At 41.4% G+C, this 20,793-nt stretch overlaps 1 protein-coding gene across 1 annotated transcript in view; it reads left to right on the top strand.

Annotated features, from left to right (window-relative positions):
* Positions 1 to 3,851, top strand: part of efnb1 (ephrin-B1) — a 66,483-nt gene extending 62,632 nt beyond the window's left edge. Inside the window, exon 6 of the mRNA XM_061788682.1 lies at positions 352 to 3,851. Within this exon, the coding sequence (XP_061644666.1) occupies positions 352 to 746 (395 nt within the window). The 3' untranslated portion in view covers positions 747 to 3,851. The remainder of the gene's footprint in view (positions 1 to 351) is intronic.
* The last annotated feature ends 16,942 nt before the right edge of the window (positions 3,852 to 20,793 follow it).

The following is a 20,793-nucleotide window of genomic DNA, read 5'->3' as shown; positions in this document are numbered from 1 at the left end:
TAATCTTTAAAAATTTTAAAGATTTTAATTTTAAATTTTTTAATTTTAAAAATTGTTACTGTATAACAATGATATACCAGTATGATATACTTTTTTTCTTTAACTTCATATTTATCATTACTATTTTTATCAGTACATGCCTTCCTTTGTTGCGCTCTTAAACTCTTAAAATGTTTATTTTTTTTTGTCATGGTTGCATACTTGATTATTGCTAAGTTACAGCAGGTCCTGCAGATATACCATAATGTCACTACCAATCCTCAATAGGATTTTTTATTTTTTTTGATCGTGACTTTTGTTTTGTAAATGTTTTTACACATGTAACCCCTCTCTCTTTCGTTCTCTCCTTAGACACCATGAACCAGGACCAGTCTGGTTCCACCACAAACTCGGACGGCATCCTGAGCTCCAAAATGGCCGTGTTCTCCGCCATCGGAGCGGGCTGTATCATCTTCCTGTTGCTCATCCTCCTCCTGGTCATTCTGCTCATCAAAATGCGCAAACGGGCCAGGAAAAATGCCCACTCGCAGCCCCGCCCCTCCGCACTGTCCCTCAGCACCTTGTCCAATCCCAAAATGCCCGGAGGCACTGCCGGCACGGAGCCCAGTGACATCATCATTCCGCTGCGGACAGAGAACAACTACTGCCCTCACTATGAGAAGGTGAGCGGCGACTACGGGCACCCGGTCTACATCGTCCAGGAGATGCCCCCACAGAGCCCCGCCAACATCTACTACAAAGTCTGACACTCAGCAGCAGAAGCAGCCCAGAGGAAATTCAGATTTATGTTCTTGGAAGAACACTGCTTTGTGTTTTGGGGACTTGATTGTTGCTTCAAGCCCGTGCTCTTTCTACCACCTGCTGCACAAATCTGGAGAGATGCGCCCGGACCAGAATCCGGTGATCAGACTGATGAGAGACGTTTATTCTGTGGGTTGTTATTCTTTGGGTTGTTTGGAAATCCCCACCCTTCCTTTCTCCTTCCTTCACCTCCCACCTAGAACGTCTCCCTGCTGTGCTCCGATGAGGGCTGCCGGGGGTGCGGGTGGCTGGAGTGAATCAAAAGACAGAACTTCCTGGTTTGCTGTCCCCTTTAATGGACCGGATATAACACTAACTGGCTCCCTGACGCTACAACACACAAACCTTGCACACTAGCCAGGAACAGGCAATTTGCGTTGCACGGATGAAATTTGTGTGTGCCCGTGTGTGCCCGTGTGTGTGTGTGTGTGTGTGTGTGTGTGTGTGTGTGCGCGTGCACCTGCGTGTCAGAAGGGGCTCCATGCGTGGCCGGGAAACTCTCCAGATAGCTCAGGTATCAGACACAGTGTATGACATATTGTGTTCCTCTCCCTTCGCACCTCGGATATTTGCCTTACTTCCCTGACTCAGTTCACAAAGCAGTTGTATTTTGTTAGACTTTTCCTACAAGTGCACAATGTATAGAGTTGAATAGATGATCATTATTATTACTCATCATACCACTCATGTCATCGATTACAGTAGAAACCTGCACTGGTGGTATCAAGGTGTGTCTTTGCTCCCTCTAATACGCCGTTACTTTGGTATTTATGACCTACCAGGGTGTGTCCTGTCTGTGTATGCGTGTGTGTACGTTTGGGCATGTTAGGACTTATTTGCTTGGAGAGTTAGAACAGCGAGTTACTGTATTGGAAGCTTAAAAAACAAAAAACGACAACAGAACACAAATGTTCTCCAGCATTCCACATCTATTTGGAGATGTCATTCTTTCTGGTGAGCGTTAAGGATTTTTCAAAAGGCAACAGACATGTTGCAATGTGTTTGCTGCAATTTGTGGTGCAACAATGTAAGTAAGCAGTTTGGGATAGACGGGAGGTTGGCCTACATAGTTAGGTTATCCTATATAAGTCAAATGGCTTACCACAGATGGATGCACTATTGTCTGTAAATGGCTGCCATCTGTAGATGAGTCAGTGGAGTTCACACTAATATGTGCCATCTCCATGCCCACATTGCCCACATTCACCAGCCGGGAAGTAGGAAATGTCTCTGTGAGTTGGCTTTAATGTGCGAGGAAGATGGTAAGCTTTAGGTATTTTTTTATTTTTACAGGCTCACACTGGTTCTGATGTGAATTAGGGAGAGGGGGGCATTAAATTCCACAGTGTAGGTGCGAGGATTCTGCAGCTCACTTATCAGCAGCACCGGGAGCTTGGATTTGTGCGCACTGCAGCTGTAGATCACATGTTGTGTGACAGCTAATTGCTTATAGTTGCAGTTTGTGGGTGTGACTTTGTGAGTGTGTGTGATTGCTTTTGTGGTCTAGCAGACCAGTTTCGGGACAGGAAGTAGGTGCTCCACACAGTGTGGCTGCCAAAGTAAGGTGCAGTCTCACGTAATGATGTGTAAGAGGAGAGGACAGCCATTCCTCAGCATGCAAGCTGACACACACGCACACACGGCACACGCACACACATAAAGACTGACGGGTCCAGGTTGCTCTCCAGGTTAGACTGCCGCTTGGTGTTTACTCACCGTCAGAGACACCTATCATCTCCAGTCACATCCATGGATGTTCGCTGCTGAGTTAAAAGGCAGCTCCGCTTGAGGAGCTCGGGAAAGACTCTTGCGTGTCGTTAACCTCAGAGTTAACAACCTAAACAGCTGCCTGAGCTTTCGTGGTCCTGCGTTTTAACTCAGCATGCAGCCCTCATCAGTTCCTCTGCGATAAACGTCGACATCAAATATTTTGCTTTCGGATCAGCGTGCCCCCACCTTCACCAACCAAGGGAGTCATTATCACATCACCACAAAACATATTTCATTTTCATCCATTCTTGTGACCACTTAATGTTATTCAAATTGGGGGAGAAACATTAAGAGAGTAATGTAAATATATGCATAGAGCGCAATTTAAGATGTAATTTCACCTGAACACTGCTCATAAAAAAAAAAAAAACAACAAAATTAGAATTTTTTAATGGAGGATATTTGTAAATAGCTGTCTTTATAAGGTGTTTTGTATCAATCCTTTTCATCTCTGTTTGCAATATGTCTATTTTCATTTCTTTCAAAGTCCAACATATTATTGCAACAGAGCTGTCTTCTTTTGCAGTGTCCAGTATTGTGTTTGTTACCACAAGTGCTGCAAAAACCGGGGTTCCAAGTTTTGACGTTGCCGTTCAACATGCTTCTTGTTGTCTGCGACACTGAGCGTCTTTGAAAAGGAGTATTCATTCCCACGACGAATGACAACATCCTCCCTATGTTGGAAGCAGCACTTCACCTTGCAAAGGATTTTTTTTTTTAATCCACTCTTTCTGAGTAACCTACACTTCCACCACTGGTATAAAGTAAGACAAAACAATGAAAGATTAAACTTTTGTCTCACACACACACACACGGGTGCGAAGAGGCAGGGGAGGAGAGGAAAAAGAAAAGGGGCCACGTATGACAGTGTGACCGCTCTCCAATAAATCATCCGCTTTACACCACTCATTATCTCCCAGGCTGTCCTTTGTTTTACTTTTTCTTTCCCGCCACCTCCCTCAGCCCCTGTCATCCTTCTAATTTAGCACGTGGACGTTGCTCGCGCTGAGCCTCGCCGGAGGGGGATTTCTGCCATTGTTCAAAGCCACAGTATTATTTTTCAGTGTGCATGTATAAGCAAAGTCTGTTCAAATTGTTTCCCTATGTTTGAATCATTACTGTCACGTTTTATTATTTGATATCAGTTTTTATTTTGCCTCCTCCTTTTTTCTCGCCGCTTCTCAGCGTAACCTATCGGCACCAGCTACAATGGAAATACAACGTTCCACCAGTTTGGAAAATACTGCATATTGATAAATAAATTTTTCCCATGGAACTTGGCCTTTCTTTGTTGTGTCTTTTGTTTTTCCAGCAAGGTTTAAAAACATGAGATTCTTTTCTCGTCTTGCTGACCACTTCATAGTGGAGGCAGGAACTAGCCCGCCCACTCTCGCAGTGCTTCCCGCTCAACCAAACTCCCTTCCCCCCCAGCTAACCTCAGGGGTCAGCAAGACACAGATGGGTTCGTTCTGATTGATTAGTCAGATTGAAATCACAAACTGGCTTCATACATTCATATTCGCCGGGTGTAGACACGCTTTTTAGCATAGTAACTAATATCCGCATCGAGCCGCTCTGCCGTGTTGTCTTCCCAAATTACATTTCTTCATACATGATTACATCTGATTGGCTGCACTTTGCCTTTCCATTGAGTTTGTCTGGAATTACAGTCTGTGTTTATCTGACCGAAGAGCGAATTCTCCGTCCTTGGTGAAAGCAGAGATGGCGTGAAATATTATTAAAGCGATTGGGCATTATTTTCTGACAAACACATTAGTGTTGGTGCATATATTATTTTTTTGTGGGGGTCTGATGATGTGATCCAGGACAAGAGTGGGCGTAGAAGAAGAAGAAGAAATTGATGGCCGGAGAGCAAAAGAATCCGGAGAGAAGAAATATGACATGCCTGTGGCTCCAGTGCCCCCCAACACACACACACACACACACACACACACACGCACACACACACGCACACACTGTTGCTTGCTTTCATGGTGCCTCAGGCCAACTACATTCATCTGCCTTCCTGGCTCAGTCCTAAGACGCCCCAATAGATCCACATTACTGTGTGTTTATTAAAACCTTCCCCCCACTGAGCTACTGTGTGTGTGCTCGTGCGTGTGAATGTGCGTGTGTGTTTGTGTGTGTGTGTGCATTTGCCACAGGCTTCCTCTGTTGTTCCACTCAATGTCACATAAACTAGGAATTTTTACTGCAAAAGTATACACTGGAGTCTATTTTTTTCTCCTTTTTTTGGAACAGGAATGTATTAGATCATTTTTGAATTAACTTACTCCACATTGACTTGTCCAGTATGTTTAAACCGTACAAGAATTTGATTTTCTTTATATTTAAATAGTATTGTGTCATTGAAATATTTTAATGATTAACAAATGTTTTCTCTTCCGTTTTCAGCATTTTCATATTTCAAAACGTATGTATTTAATAAAACCTTTTTTTTTTTTTACACAATTCCCTTGTGAGTTTTCACTTGATGTGAGCATGTACAAATCCCCAAGCAGTTTTTTGTCTTTGTCGTGTAACATGTAGCTTCATGCGTCTTTATAGCTGGAACAAGTCACCTGGGAGAGCAACAGCTGCCAGGAGCTTGAAGTGGCTTGGGAACAATTTCATGTTTTTTTTTTCCCCAAGCATGTCTTTGAATACAAATTGTGATAGAAGCTTACTTTACATTGATAATGTGGATTGAAAAAACAAAACAATGTAGACTATGTTTTAAAGCAAACAGAGAAAAAAAATGCACTTTTTATTGTAAAATAATAGTCTAACAATGGGAGTTGTAACTATGAATTAAGTGGGCTGACGCAATAATCACAAACTGTTTCAAGCCAAATGTTTATCAAGAAAACAAATAATGCTATTTAGAAAAGTAATGATGCAGTTAAAACTATTATAACTAACTTATTTGTGTACACTGGCCACATTTTGAGTTGCATTTTGACAAAAAGAATTTATTCATCCTCTTTTTCAATACAAACATTTTCAACCTTAAGTTAATTAGATTGCTCTAAATTGTTAAGTATTGCATTCCCTTAAAAGTAGGGTTACAGTTAAAGATTATGGATATGACGTACTCTCAAAATGTAAAAATAAAGTTCAAAACTATAAATGAACTTATAATATATATTGTTAGATAGTGTTTATTAAATACATTTCATTTTCAAAAACTACGTCAACTGCTATTTCAAGCTTCTATTAGCATTTTATTATTACTTTCCTTAGTACATAGTTTAATTTTGGCTGCCATTATTATCCAATTTCTGAAATCTGAAAAAGAACAAAACGGTTGTTGGGCGTACATATCTGTTTCTGCTAGTAAGCGTGTACGTATGGTATAATGCTGAGCAAAAAGGCTTGTTATTTAAGAAAACAGTATCACAGTACTGTGGCACAAGGTTTGAAGCATACAGTTGTCCTGAATTTTAAGAATGAAGATGTGGGGATAAATAAAGGGGTCAGCACAGTGTTTAGTGGTACTGTGTCTCCCTCACAGTTCAGAGGTTCGGGGTTCAAAAAAATCTTGCTTGCAGCCTTTCATGTTCTCCCCGTGCTAGTGTGGGTTTTTGCCGGCTTCCTCCTACATTCCAAAAACTTGCACATTAAGTGAACACTAAAATTGTCCTTAATTTAAATGAGTGTGAATGCTGTATTGTCTATAGTTACACTGTGATTGGCTGGTGACCAGTCCTAGGTGTACCCTCCTTTCGCCCAAAGTCAGCCGGGAAAGGCTCCAACTCACCCGCGACCCTAATGAGGATAAGTGGTACTGAAAATGAAGTTGAGGCCAACTCCTGACTGATTCATTATCTGATTAAGAAGTGTTTCTGAATCGTTTTTTTTTTTTTTTTGTCTTCTTCAGTGCCTGCAAGGCGAGTTGTTTTCACGTTTTGTGAAGTGCTGCCAATGTAGGCTGTAGGGAAGCCACAAATGGAAAATAAAGTTGTCAGATGAGGGTGTAACATGATAGCAAACCAGAGGTGGGAAAGAATTCAATAACTGGTAGAATTCCTTTGACGGTGTTCGTTGGCTCAATCTTTGTGTTTCAACACTGTGTGTGTCTTTGTGTTATTTTACACAGTCGGCTTCCCGCGCAAAATCTGCTTCATGCGCACACGCTCTCCTTGATCTGTTTCTGCTAGCAAGTTCAAACTGGTCAACTTCCCTACTGTGACCCAGAGAGCGAGGGCGTCAATAGCTCTTAAACCAGTTGGTGCACCATCTCCAAATGTTTTTTCATATGGATCGTGCGGGAGAACTGTAACTTACACCGGAATCAACGTGACATGCCATGGGAATTGTTCTTTGCCATGTAATGCACATATACATATTTAATGAGTTAATGCTTCCCTTACCGTTCATAAATAATGCACAAACGCTAATGCCTGGCATCAAATGCTGCTCATCAAATATCAAGCAGATTTTAGGTCGGTTCTTCAGCTTTACAGGAAATAGGAGATGACACAATGGAGCTGAGAGAAGGGAAGCCACAAAAGGAGAATTAATTAATCAAGGACTAACATTCGCACCAAAACAAAAATCAAATGGTGTGAATGCAGAAATTCTCAACTTTACTAATATTTCTGCCAATTTTTGCCTTTGTACCCCTTCCACATTTCTCCACCAATCCAAACCATTCTTAACTGCCATTGACGGCTTTAGAAGTCCAATATACATGTTAACTGGGAAGGCTGGCAGTGAATGAGTTAATTTCAAAGTATTCACCTCATTCAGGACATGCAGAAAACTGTTTTCACATTCCCCAAATTCCTACTTTTTCCACAATTCCCACAAAAATACATTTCTTAGATATTTTACACATTTAAATTCTACATTTCTCAATGGATTCAAACCATTGCAACTTCAAATTGTTAAGCTCATTCAGGCATCCTGGATACTAGTAATCACATTTCCCAAATTCCCAAATTTCCAGTCTACAATACATTCCTCAAAAGAAGTGATATTTTACTCATTTACCTTCTCTTTCCACATTATTGGTCCGATTCAAACCATTGCAATTTCTAAAATATTCAGCTCATTGGAAATAATCGGGAACTATTCCCAGTTCCCAAATTCCCAAATGTTCACATACAATTCCCAAATTAAGAGATATTTTACATATTTACTTCCTCCCTCCACATTTGATCGATTCAAACGTCAAGTCTCGCATCCTACATTTCAGTAATTCCATTCATTCCACAGCATTTCCGTTCAGTGTCACATTTTCAGCATTCACACACAATTTCGACAGAAATTACATTCGCTAATTCAGGGCTCACCAACATGGTGGTAGCCCCCAAGGACCATATGGGTAGCCCGGTGGGCTTTTCTAAAAATAGTTTACCCGTGATTGAGCATTGTGATTTGCTATGAACGTTCTGCAAGTAATCATTTGAAAAATGTAAACACTTTATCAAAATAAAGTGTTCTACCTTGTTTAATCATTATTGAGAATTATTGTGAGAAATCATTAACATGATTAGTGTCTTCACATTGATGATTATCATTATCAGTAGCAACATAGTTAAATGTAATTTGAGCAAATGCGTTAGTTCAGAAGTGTGTGCCAAACTGGTAGCGCTTCGAATTAATCAGTACCCAAGAAGTAGTTTTCAGTTTCAAAAAGGTTGTTGACCCCTGCTCTAGTGACTCTATTGGGAATTAAACTCTAAAAGCAAAGCAAATGTATTCATATAGCGCAAGTCAAACACAGGGTAACGTTACATGATTAAAGGCATTGGCGGGAAAAAAAAAACGTTTATAAAAATTTAAAACAATTAAAACAAAAAATTTTTAAAACAATAAAAACAGCGTACAGTGTAAGCAAGATAATTTCAAAATGGAAATGCTCTAAAAAAGCCTGAGAACAAAGAAGAGTTTTTAAACATTCACACTTGGGGCTGACGTCACTTCTGTTGGCATCTTATTCCATTTGTGTGCAGCATAAAAGCTAAATGCTGCTTCACCATGTTTGGTTTTGGACTCTGTGCTCCACTATTTGACCCGAGTTTGTAGATCTCAGAGCCCTGCTGGGTTTATATTGCATTAGTAGTTCTTATTTTATTCAGGACCTAAACCATTTATTGATTTATAGGCTAGTAGCATAACTTTAAAATCTCTTCTAGTAAAGTTCAGCGAAGGAAATCTAAAAATGCTAATCTTGGAAGATGCAGGAAGAGAAATTTCCTGAGGTTAAACCCCATCTTCTTATGTTTTATTCCATGCTCACGCACACACACACACACATTCACACACACACACACACACACACACACGCACACAAATGTCAACCGCAAACTGATGTCACTGTTATGGCCACAACGTGACGGATCGGGCCTATAATGCTGGGGCACTGTTCTCAGATTCATCAATCATACATCGAGTGACAGAACTTGAAGAGACCTAAACACACACACACACACACGCGCGCGCACACACACACACACGCACCCACACACAGTTGCATTACAGGTGTGGAAACCGCAGATGGAAGTGGGAATAATTCCATCTCGTTCTTCCGCTCCACCCCTTTAAGAAGGAACAGCTTGCTCTCAGGCTTCCTCCCGCTCACATCCCATTTCCATCCACATGCCCCCCCGCCAATCTACATATCTTTCACCCCACCCGCCCCAACATCACCACCTCCCTCCACCTCCATCTTCTACTCTCAATTAGGCCATGTCTGGCATCATAGACATTATCTCTGCTGGCCATTTATATAATATGACTCCAAAATGCATTTGCACAATTTTCCAATTACAGTATTATGCCTTGAAGCTTTGCTTCCTTGTGACTTTCTCATTTCCCTCTCTGACTGAAACTGCTCTTCATGTTTGACACCAGCAAAGAGTCACCTTGCCAATAAAGTCGTACACAGAGGAATGGGAGTTTTCCTTTCGCACATTGTTGATGTTACGCTAATAAAAGGTTTGTCTTGATAAATGGAAGCGAGGTGAAGGGCAGCGAAGATAGTCGGGATATCTGGACCGCACCCGTCATGAAAATGTCGACTTGTTTACAGTAGCATCTTTGAGTGAAACAAACTTAGGGAGACTAGATAATAGGTAAACTATAAAACTATAGTACTATGTGACTGATTTTTTTTAAAAATTCCAATTTGATGAAAAACTTATTAATCACACACACAGCAAAAATAATTTATGATTCATCATCAAATTGAACTGGAAAGTGAAATAATGTTCTAGCAGCATTTGGGTTTAGTTATTGCTCTGATTCTTTTTTTCTCTCCCAGATCACATTAGCCCCGCCCTTTCTGGCCAAGCAAAGTTAATTGGGATGGACCTTAAGTGTCCCGTAAGCCAATATAAAAACCTTAGCCTACTTAAAAAACATGCTTATTGTAAGGCATATTTATGTATACGAATTAAATTTCCAATGAAATCACTACTCATTCTTTTATACAGCATAAAATACATATTGGAAAGAAAATATGATGAGCGGGTCTGGTGCAGCACTTACTCACAACTCTTATATATTATAAAGTACAGTTGTTATTTACTTCTGAAATAAAAGCATCAAAAAAACAAAAAAAAGTCAAGAATATCGATGACTAACGAATAAGTTTTAACATTCATAATTGAACTTACAAATCATTCTCTCATTTGGTTCATTTAGAAAAATCAGATAAATAGAGAGCTAGTTAAAGGAGAAGATTGTGAAGATTGTGTCAATTGTCACAGCCACTGGCTTCTCGAGTAACCTTACCTTAGACCAGGGGTCACCGACCTTTTTGAAACTGAGAGCTACTTGTCGGGTTCGGACTAACGTGAAGGGCTACCGGTTTGATACACACTTCTAGAATAACAAAGTTACTCAAATTACCTTGAATTATATGTTGTTATTAATCATCATATTCATCAGTGTGAAGACACTGATCATGTTCATGTTCTCTCACAATATTTATCAACAATGATTTAACCTGGTAGTAAAATAAATATCAATGTGCAGCAAGTCAAGTCAAAAGGGATGAGAGAACAATTGGCTCACCAACAGCGGTATCAACAACAGCAAACATTTACAATTTTTAATGATCACTTCTACAACATTCCTAGAAAATCACAGTCAACCCTCCTTTGACTAGCATAGCAAAGTTGCACAAGTCACCAGTAGTAACATAAATAGGCCACAACCTTTTCTCTACAGTTACAACATTCATCATCACATTACATTTTCCCCGCAATCCAAAACTCATAAGCTTTGTGTTAGCACTGTAATGTTGACGGCGTCTGTTTGGATTATAAAGAACTGTGCTCCGGGGTGGCCCGAATGCTGAGTGGCCTATTGTATCAATTCCTGGAAATCCAACCCAACACACAAGCACCGCTGACCACCCATCTGCAAAATAACTGACCTAAATACTGGCAAACATCTGTGGGGGCAGAAGTGGCGGATGCTAAGAGACAGCGAATGTGAGAATCTGAGTGTGCATGCTTGTCTATTTGACAGTGACGGCATCAGAATAATATTGTGTACACTAACAGAGCTTTGTAAATGTTTGAGGCCTTTTTGCTGAGCTGAAAAAAGTCACAACAAAAGATGTTGAAGGTGAGAAGAGCACTCAGTACACCAGTAAGGACATTTGTCAGGTTGCATTAGACAACGCCTCACTTGGGTGACTGACCTAAACATGGGAGCCCAGGGCTGCCCTAGATTCAAAGGTGCCACATAAGATTGGCTGTGTGTGGGTACTCTGCCCAGAGAAGAGCAATTTGTCCATTGGGAATCAAATATTGTACATTTTTGCAACAGCAGAAAAAGCTTTGGGGGACTGTTGTTACCAAGGCGACTACTTTTTCCACACGCAAGAAGCTGACATCAGTCGAACTTGGGGATGGGGGGATGGGGGTGGTCGGGTGGGTTAACTGAATATTCATGAAGGGCAAGGACTCATTTCAGCCCAGTAATCACACACACTTATTCGCATACGACACACACATGCAAACACACACACACACACAGATGCAAACACACACTCAGAAGAAGCACACAAAAAGTACAAGGACTTTTTCCATTCCAGCAGGCACATATTCATCTCACGCCTCACTGCACTCATTCATATCAAAAGCGTGCGCTCGTAACATACAACAACTGAACACGCACTCACACACAAACACACACCATCTAACTTAACTTCCCTCGTAAAGATTACGTCTGATAATCATGAGAATAACATCTCGGTGGCAGTTGTTTCTGCACCCATAAGCTCAATTAGTGTGTCTCTTGTTTCGTTACCAAATAAAAACGTCTCCGGGCTAAATCTGCCATATGCAAAAGAAGCAATGGCAAGAAGTAGCGCTGCTTTGAGCAGATGGTTCCTAGATGCATCGACAGCTGGATCCGTGTTCACGCCGACATTGTTATACACCATAATTATTAAGCAGACCAATTACAGGATTTTTCCTCCTCTCCATTATACTGGTACTGTGGAGGCAGAAGTGGTTGCAAAGTGGGAGGAGTGGGTGGCGTGATGAGAAGATGAACTTGGATGGGATGAGGGCAGTCAGTCAGTCTGGACGTTTGGCACCGAGACAGCAGATTCCATTTCCATGCCAATCTGCCTTGTCTCTCGCGGAATCGGACTTGACCTTCACAGGCTGATGACTCTAGAGACCTGCGCCTGGGCTTTTTACCTCAAACCAGAAATGTTGCAGCAGCGCACAAGCGTGCACAATGGGAAAAACATTTGGGCACTCTGCAAGATAGAATGCACGCAAACTCAAAAAAGTCTCTTTTAATTTAGTGTAAAGGAGTGATACAAAGGATTGAAGAGACCAGATTGTCTTTAGAGAGCCAACCCTCGGCGCAGATGGCTCTGTTTTTCATCTTTGCTCTCATGAGATCTAATTTTCTGAGCTCTGTTCAGCAGTTTCCACCATTTGAGTTTGTTTCTATAAAACACCAGTGCAATCCAGTTTTAAAAAACAAATAACAAACAGAACTAATTACTCTCCGGGGCTGTTTTTTGGTCTTATTCTCTTAGTTCGTTTGAAACCTCCCCCCGTTTTTATGCGGAACAGAACTTTAACCACTCTAGGTCCAGGTACCCAGCCCCCATCCTGTCAATTCCCCGTCACTCTGTTTAAAGCTAGACTGAAATAGACCTTTACAAGTCCTCTAATGAAAGTGACTCCGGGCCCTCTGGTTAATTGACCACCTTTAATGAGAGTCAAACTGTGTCGGTCTTTAGATTGGGGGCTGCTAGGGGTCACCGCTGAGGTGAGTTGAGAAGAAAGAAAGCAAAGAAGACAAAAAAAAAGAAGGCTGTGAAAATAGCAAAAAGGATTCATGTTGTTGTGAGCTCTGCCATGCTTCATATTCGTGCTTCTGTGCCTGCAGTGTGACGGATGGTGTGGCAGGATTTGTTCATGTGCGCTGCCTCAGGGCACCACCTGTCCTGCTAAGTATGCCTGACATAACAGTAGCCGTGGATATGCTTTCATATCTACCACATCCAGATTTGCCCTACTTCATCATCCCACCAGCTTCATTAGTTTTTCTGCCTCTGCAGCAGCTGGCTGCTGCTTCGAGACAAAATAAATCTAATAAACAAGTCAGGGGAAATAGAAAGAGCTCCAGTCGTTTGCAGGACCCTGCTGGGCCTTCTGTCATTTTCCATCTCCCCCTCAGTCCACTGATTTCAAAACCAGCGGCAGTAAATGACCAGGATCATCGAGTCTGTCATCGCTGATGACATTTTTACTTTCTGATGATCACGGCTCCCTCCTGAGAGGCGTGCATTTAGAGTCTAATTTCCAAAGCATATTGCAAACAAACACAACGTCCTTGTCCCTGGATTTGGTGTTCCGTGCAAAAGCTCCTCAAGGGTACGTGCACACTTGCTCATACGTGTGCAGGCACGTGCACACACCTAAAGCCATGTTATTGGATTGAAATGGAGCTCACAATTCATTTCCTTGGAGTATTGATTTAATCAACAGCGTATCATGTTGGGGCCCGTATCATTTGATGAAACACACACTGAAGGCGGCCAAAAGAAGCGATCCATCACCATTTAGTCGGACAGGCCTATGTAGTCTAAACACGGAACCATTACGCATGGTTTAACATGGACACTTTGACCTCTGGGAGGTGACAAGGTCAATGACATCATTAGAGAGGAGCCAGTCCGTGTGCTGGAGTGAGACTAATTGCTATCAGACCTCATTCACTACTAATAACTTCTGAGATTTGCTTCGATACTCATATTAACCACTTTTAATGTCCAGACAGATTTGTTGTCCCTTCCAAACTGCCAGTGCAGTTTTCTGCTATACGGTAGCTCGGCGGATCCCTTTATCCTAAGGCTATGTTAATCTATTCAAAGGTGGCTAAGCTTACAAAATAGCTCCAGGGTGATTTCCCACACACAGATAAAGCCTACACTTGAAAATCACTTTGAAAGCAGGCGCTCCTCTCCAGATGCTTTGAAGCCCAGAAGAAGAGCTTGAAAAAAAGCGGCACATGGGATCCAGACATCTCTTGGGTTGGACCAGAAATATTAAGAATGAGTTATCCCTCATTGGCTCCTGATTCTGAGCTTCCATCTCTTAACTCAGTCTAGTGACACCAACCTGAGCTCGCCCAGGAGGCGCCACACGCCTGCGCACGCACACACGCGCACGCACACACACACACACACAGCGTTGTCAGCGACCTCACTGGACCATGAACACAGTCAGAGCACCAGAGCACTCCGGAATGTCAGCAGGGTCAGTATTGACTTGGTGCTCAAATGGACGTAGACGAGCGCACGCAAGCATACGCACACGCACGCACACACACATGAGCAGAGGAAACTTGATCCAATGACACAAGAGCTGGCCCAGTGTGCAGCTAACCGCCTTATCTCCCTCTGGCCGCACTCTTCTTTCCTCTCAACATTCTTTCAGGTATTTGGCCGAGACCTTTTCTTTTTGTCTGCCCTTTTCAAAGGCCTACTTTATGTTCGGAGTCTACCAGCCGGCGTCCTCGCTGCCCCTCTCGTTTTCGTTCCCTCCGTATCGCTTTCTCTCTCCACAAACTTGCTTCCTTGCCATCACATCTTCTCCCCCCCCACACTCTAATTTCCTCCCACTATCCCATCCCAGGACTGAAGAGCATTGCCACCTGTGTTATATCCAAGCGGTGTGTGTGTGTGTGTGTGTGTGTGTGTGTGTGTGTGTGTGTGTGTGTGTGTCCAAGAAAAAAAGAGTCACGGGCCTACGCTCCACCACAGCGTGAGGTTAGACTAATGAGACCTCTGATTGGTTGTTTGTAATGGAGTGAGAACATCTTAGTTTGCAGAGGCAGGTGGAGTGTTCGCGGATACATATGTGGGCGGATCACAATCAGCTTGCATCTGTGGAGGGCTGCCCAGTGGCCTCCAAAAGCCCCGCAGTAATCTGCCGAGGGATAACTGCGACTATCGTGATCACACTTCAGAAAGCAATTGCACCCTGCTACCTACACATATGCTCTTTGCTGAGATGATCTGGAGATTTTTTCTCCATGCTGTCCTACGTGAATACAATCAACACAATACCTGTGCAAATTTTGGAGAGCTTTTGGACTAATCATCTCTGACAGGTGGAACAAAACCATTTAATACAGGGCTGATTTCACATCTGAGCGGCTCGTCATTTACATAAGCCTTCACAGTCTGCTCACTGAGCTGCAACAGGCATGTGGTGCACCCAGAGAGACCGGAAGGCTGTTCCAAATATTCTACCCCTGACCTCATCAAGAAGGCTACGCATGCTGCAGTACATGCAAAGGCTCATTAGGGTACACGTGCATGTCTCAGCTCACACTCACCCTGCTTAAATATGTGTGTGTGTGTGTGTCTATATATATATATATATATATATATATATATATATATATATATATATATATATATAGACACACACACACAGTCTGTGTAAGTCTTGAGTCACCATTAAATTTCTTGTAGACCTTAACGAGGCAAGAATCATAGAACATGCCTCACGACAAGAACCATGGAACCACATGATTACTCTCAGCCCCTGAGCAAAGAAAAACAATAATAATAACGATAATATGTTATAATTAAACAAATGCCATCTAACTATATTATTACTATAATTAAAAACAATTCAGATCTTTGTCACCACGTTCCTTCTGGCATATTAAAACAGGTAATATTGGGAAAGCTATGTTAGCAGCAATTACAAGGCTTTCATTGCATTTAGCTTCGAAAGAGCAACTTTATGTGGTTGTGAAGTATTGAAACGTATTGTTTTAACAACACCGTTGAATGATCTTTTCAACTGAACTGCTATATGGCATTCAAATTATAAAATGTGTTTCTTACCCTTTTAATTTACCCAAACTGAGATATTCTTACAGTGTAAAAAATAAATACATAAAGCAACTTCAATTAAAAATTGAAATAAATATATAGCAATTCCATCACATGGCGAGTGAATTTTGAATTTCACCGGGATGTCTACATTTCAACGCAGAATGCCATTTTCCAATGTCTGTAACACTGCACAATTTGACTAATTATTAACTCTGTACTATGTATCCTGCTCATCTAAAATTACATTGAAATATTTGTATTATAATATTTCATTTTCATTGTTCAATTTTTGTCTTATTCAAGGTGGCTCAGCTGAGTGGAAGGGTGGTGCCCTCGTGCACTATATTGACCAGCCGCCACTGGTGTGTACCACTGTTGTTGCTTTTTCTCACTGCAACATTTTCCATTTCTGAACTGTGGTCATCATCACAACACACTGTGTTATGGTTTCATTTCCAAAACAAAAGCCCAAGCCACATCAAGAAAAAGCAAAACACACTGGTACACTTAATATATCACGATATGCAGATGTCTCACATGATTGATGGTTTTATACGTCTGTGACTTTTAGGGTGTTCAAATTTTGAGGTATTGGAACAATAAAGCAATGACATACAACTATTTGGAATACCCTGAGGAAGAAAGAAGAAGAAGAAGAAGTGTACTAAGTAACAGAAGCAGTTCCTGACAAAAACATTGTGAGAGCTGTTAAGAAGGCCCAAAAACTATTACAATAAACCACGAGTTCAAGGTCAGCGCTGTTCGGACAAAAATAGAGCCATACCCACTCGCAGACTGCCTATCACGGCATCATTCAATGTTGCATTTCCTAACCCTGCAATTCCAAACAACTCCTACGAAAAACCAAATAAAGGTTTCATTTCAGAGACTGACAAGTGCCATACACATTTGACTACAGATTGACTCAACTCCAACAAAGGCAATCACTTGCCCATATGTACAGTATTTACATCATCATTAACTCGTCCTTCCTCACGTACATCCTCAAACATGTTTACGTCCATTATTTCTCGTTAACTCTATGGTAATATAGGTTTGAATTTGTTTGAAGGTGAATGTAAAATATGATACCTGCATAAAACAGTCCTATAAACAGTCCAATAAATAAATAAATACATCTATGAAACTTAATGAAGGCTTGCATGGCTTCTTCTGGGACTGGCTCATTAATATTCATTGATAATATGTCACACGATGGCAGCAGCAACATGAACTCAGATGTCTTCAGAAACAGTTTGTCTGCCGATTAAAAGAAAGATGTTGGTTATGGCATCATCATAATGACCCAAAAATAACAAAGGAGTTCATCAGAGGCCAGAAGTTAAAAGTTGGTGACAGGTCATTTTAATCTCCAGACTTATACCCTATAGGGCATGCAGTTTACCCAAGAGGAGATTGAAGGGAGTAATGTCTGAAAGCCTGGAAATTCATCACAAAAGTTTGGTGATTTCAGAGGGTCACAGGTTTGATGCAGTTGATTTGGGTTGGCAGTAGCTCATCTGGAAGGACGGCTTCGAGTCCTGATATGGACAAAATGTAGAAATGGCAACTAGTTGTTGGAGAAATGCTAGTCTGCTTGCTGGCTACTTTCGAGGTGCCCTTGAGCAAGGCATCGTCCCCACGCTGATATCTCTCCTTGGATTCCTGCATGTGTTTGATCTGGTTTTCCGTATACAGTATTACCACAACATATACAGCAGAGAGCAAGTTGCATTTCCCTTGGGGAATTACAATGATTATAAAAATAATAATAATAAACTAATGCACGATAAGTTTGCAACATAGGAATTTGTCTTATTCATTTCATTATATTATAACTCTGTGTTCCACTGCTTTTGTTCCATTAAAACTTGTAGGCCTACTGAAAATTGGTGTTTTGTTATAAGTAATGCTATCTGCTAAATTGCATGTCAGATCTTCATGGAAATACCTGGAAAAAAGCTACATTGTTGATGTCTTATTTTCATCTACATAATTTTTGTTTGCCTCACTTTCATATACTATTGGAGAGGACTGTGTGAAACCCAAGCGTATCGTAGGGGGGGTCACTTTCTGCCAATGATAAAAAAAAATTAATTCTAATGAAGACATTGAGAAATAATTAGATGTGCTCATTATAGCAATGCCAAAACAACGAAAATAATGATGGTCTTTTGCACAGCACTGCAAGAACACACACGCACGCACACACACACACACACAAACACACAAACACTCACAAACACACACACATTCTAGTGTCCTGTGGTTAGCGGTGAGAGGAAGCAGCGGTGCGTCTCTCTGCTGACTTAATGTCTTTTAACAGTTTGGCTCCTGGACCAGGGCTTGGCCAGAGCTGAGCTGAAGCCAAAACTGGGCCTGATCATCTGTGACGGCAAAAAAAAAAAAAAAAAAAAAAAGCCTGGAGGCGGAATCTGTGAGCGAATGTGTGTGTGTGTGTGTGTGTGTGTGTGTGTGTGAGCGAGATGTCCTTTATCTCACACTACTTCCCTCATTTTCTCTTTTTCAGTCTCTCTGTAGCTGCACGTGTGTGCAGATGTGTGTGGGAGAGTCTACTAGCTGGTGGAAGCCAGAGGGGACAGAAATACCAGCAGAGTGAATTTCACCAGCCAAAGCCATTGCGGGCAGCATTAAAGTGACAATAGAATATTTACGACTCACACTGCTGATTCACTGTAATCTGTAGCACATCAATAAATATCACACAATAGCACACTGCTAGCACAGCGCATTGGGGAAATTAGCCAGGCGCACAGCCATGCTGCTGACACACATTTGCACGCACACATAGTAGAAAGTCCTAACTGGAAGTGACTTGAAGGCAAACATGGAAGGATTGGGAGCAGAGCAGAGGACAAGCAAGAGTGGGGAAATAACTGCTTCTATGCTTGAGTAAGTTCCTCGCAGTAGTGAGAAGAATAGATTGCTGTGTCCCCTTGTGGAGCGCTACCTCTCAAGTGACCTTGTCTCTTAATTTCACAAGAGATGCACCTTATGAGTGCTGGGGATTAGAGGTAAGAGTTTGTTCTTCTGTGTGCTCAAGTATATTTGAAAATCATTTCAAGTTCATAGCCCAAAGGCTGAGGGTTACTTACTCCCCCCATCAAAGGGTCACAGAAAAATCTGCATCCGATCACACAAACATGCCTTTGGGTTTGCTAACTTTCCCTTCCAAACCGCCATTCACAGCCAGTTAGATCAACGCTCACATGCAAGACAGACCTTTCGTCCTGTCTCGCTTTCACAGTGCAGAGCTGCCAAAATGGCCAACATATGTTTGAAAAATGAATGTGCTACAAAGAGGTCAAACAGCTATGCAGTGCACAGCTTTGGGTTCCTTTGGTTAAGTACAGACCACCTCATATTCACCCCGATTATGGGCTTCTTGCTGTAGTTCTCTGCTGCTTTTTAAATATTTCATATCATTCATAATTCACCAGCTCTGGAAAGTTAAGAGCACTTACAAAGTTTGTAATTTGAGAGAAGAAACAAGTGGAAGTGGGGGGCTGGATGGCGACAGTGATAGATTTAAGCAGTGCTGATTAGAAATGTACAAATGAATGTTACTTGCATTAGAGACGAAATGGAGACAGATATATTATGTGTTGCTCTACAACCCAGTTCACCAGAGAGTTGGAAAACATTGATATGTAATTAATTACGGAGTGTGGCCTTTATCAAATGAGTCACATTCTTGATATTTGGCACACAATGTTAGGATCTCAAGAAAAAAGCATGGCGTCTTTCTACAGCTGTGAGTTAAAGTACGTGCTATAGATGGAAAGCTCGACAGACAGACGTTATTGACTCCATGTGGGAAATTGTGGTTAGAAATGATGAATGTAGCTCAATACACAGCAGATATTCATTCTCATAACACAAACAAGCAAAAGTCATAAAAATCAGCAAATAACAAGACAACAACTTTACAACCTTACAGGTCAACAGTGACTCAACAGTTAGTACACAACAGATACAGATGCCTTTTGGAATTTGGATTCCCATTTGTTGAATAAAAAGTAAAAAAAAAAATATATATATATATATATTGAAATGCTGAAATAAAACATGGAAGACATCAATCATAGTTATACAACAAAGAGCGACAAAATGTTTGAAGACGGCATATCTATAAATATGTTTTTGTCATGTCTTTAAAGAACTACACTACATCTGGCAAACTTCAATCCAATCAATTTCTTCCTCTAAACAGAGCAAAGCATGAAAAAGTAATAGCATGATGAATGAACTGAGATTTTGTTGTTCTGGTAAGTCCCTATTATAAAAATATTCTTATTATAAAAATAAAATAATATTTGAACATTTTGAAAAAAGTTAATTAAATTTTTTCTGTATTTCACTGAGATCATTTTAATGAATACTTCAGTAGTAGTAGTAGATGTTTTTTTTCTCTTGTGTTCATATCAGATAATAATGAAATCACCCTTGCAGCTGAGTGTGAAGTGGCTGGGATGAAAAATCAGCACCTCCAAATCTGAGGCCATGGTCCTCAGTTGGAAAAGGGTCAGGAAGGAGATCCTGCCCCAAGTGGAGGAGTTCAAGAATCTTGGGGTCTTGTTCACGAGTGAAGGAAGAATGGAGCGGGAGATCGACAGGCGGATCGGTGCAGCGTCTGCAGTGATACGGACTCTGTATCGGTCTGTTGTGGTGAAGAAGGAGCTGAGCCAAAAGGCAAAGCTCTCGATTTACCGATTGATCTACGTTCCTAATGTCACCTATGGTTGCAAGCTGTGTGCGAAACATCGCGGATAGAAGCGGCTGAAATGAGTCAGCGGGGTGTCCGGGCTCTCCCTTAGAGATCGAGTGAGGCGCTCGGTCATCTGGGAGAGTGTCACAGT

Source organism: Phyllopteryx taeniolatus, chromosome 10, assembly GCF_024500385.1.
Source record: "Phyllopteryx taeniolatus isolate TA_2022b chromosome 10, UOR_Ptae_1.2, whole genome shotgun sequence".
Lineage (NCBI taxonomy): Eukaryota > Metazoa > Chordata > Actinopteri > Syngnathiformes > Syngnathidae > Phyllopteryx > Phyllopteryx taeniolatus.
The sequence above is the reverse complement of the archived record's forward strand: the minus strand, read 5'-3'. Positions and strand labels throughout refer to the sequence as shown.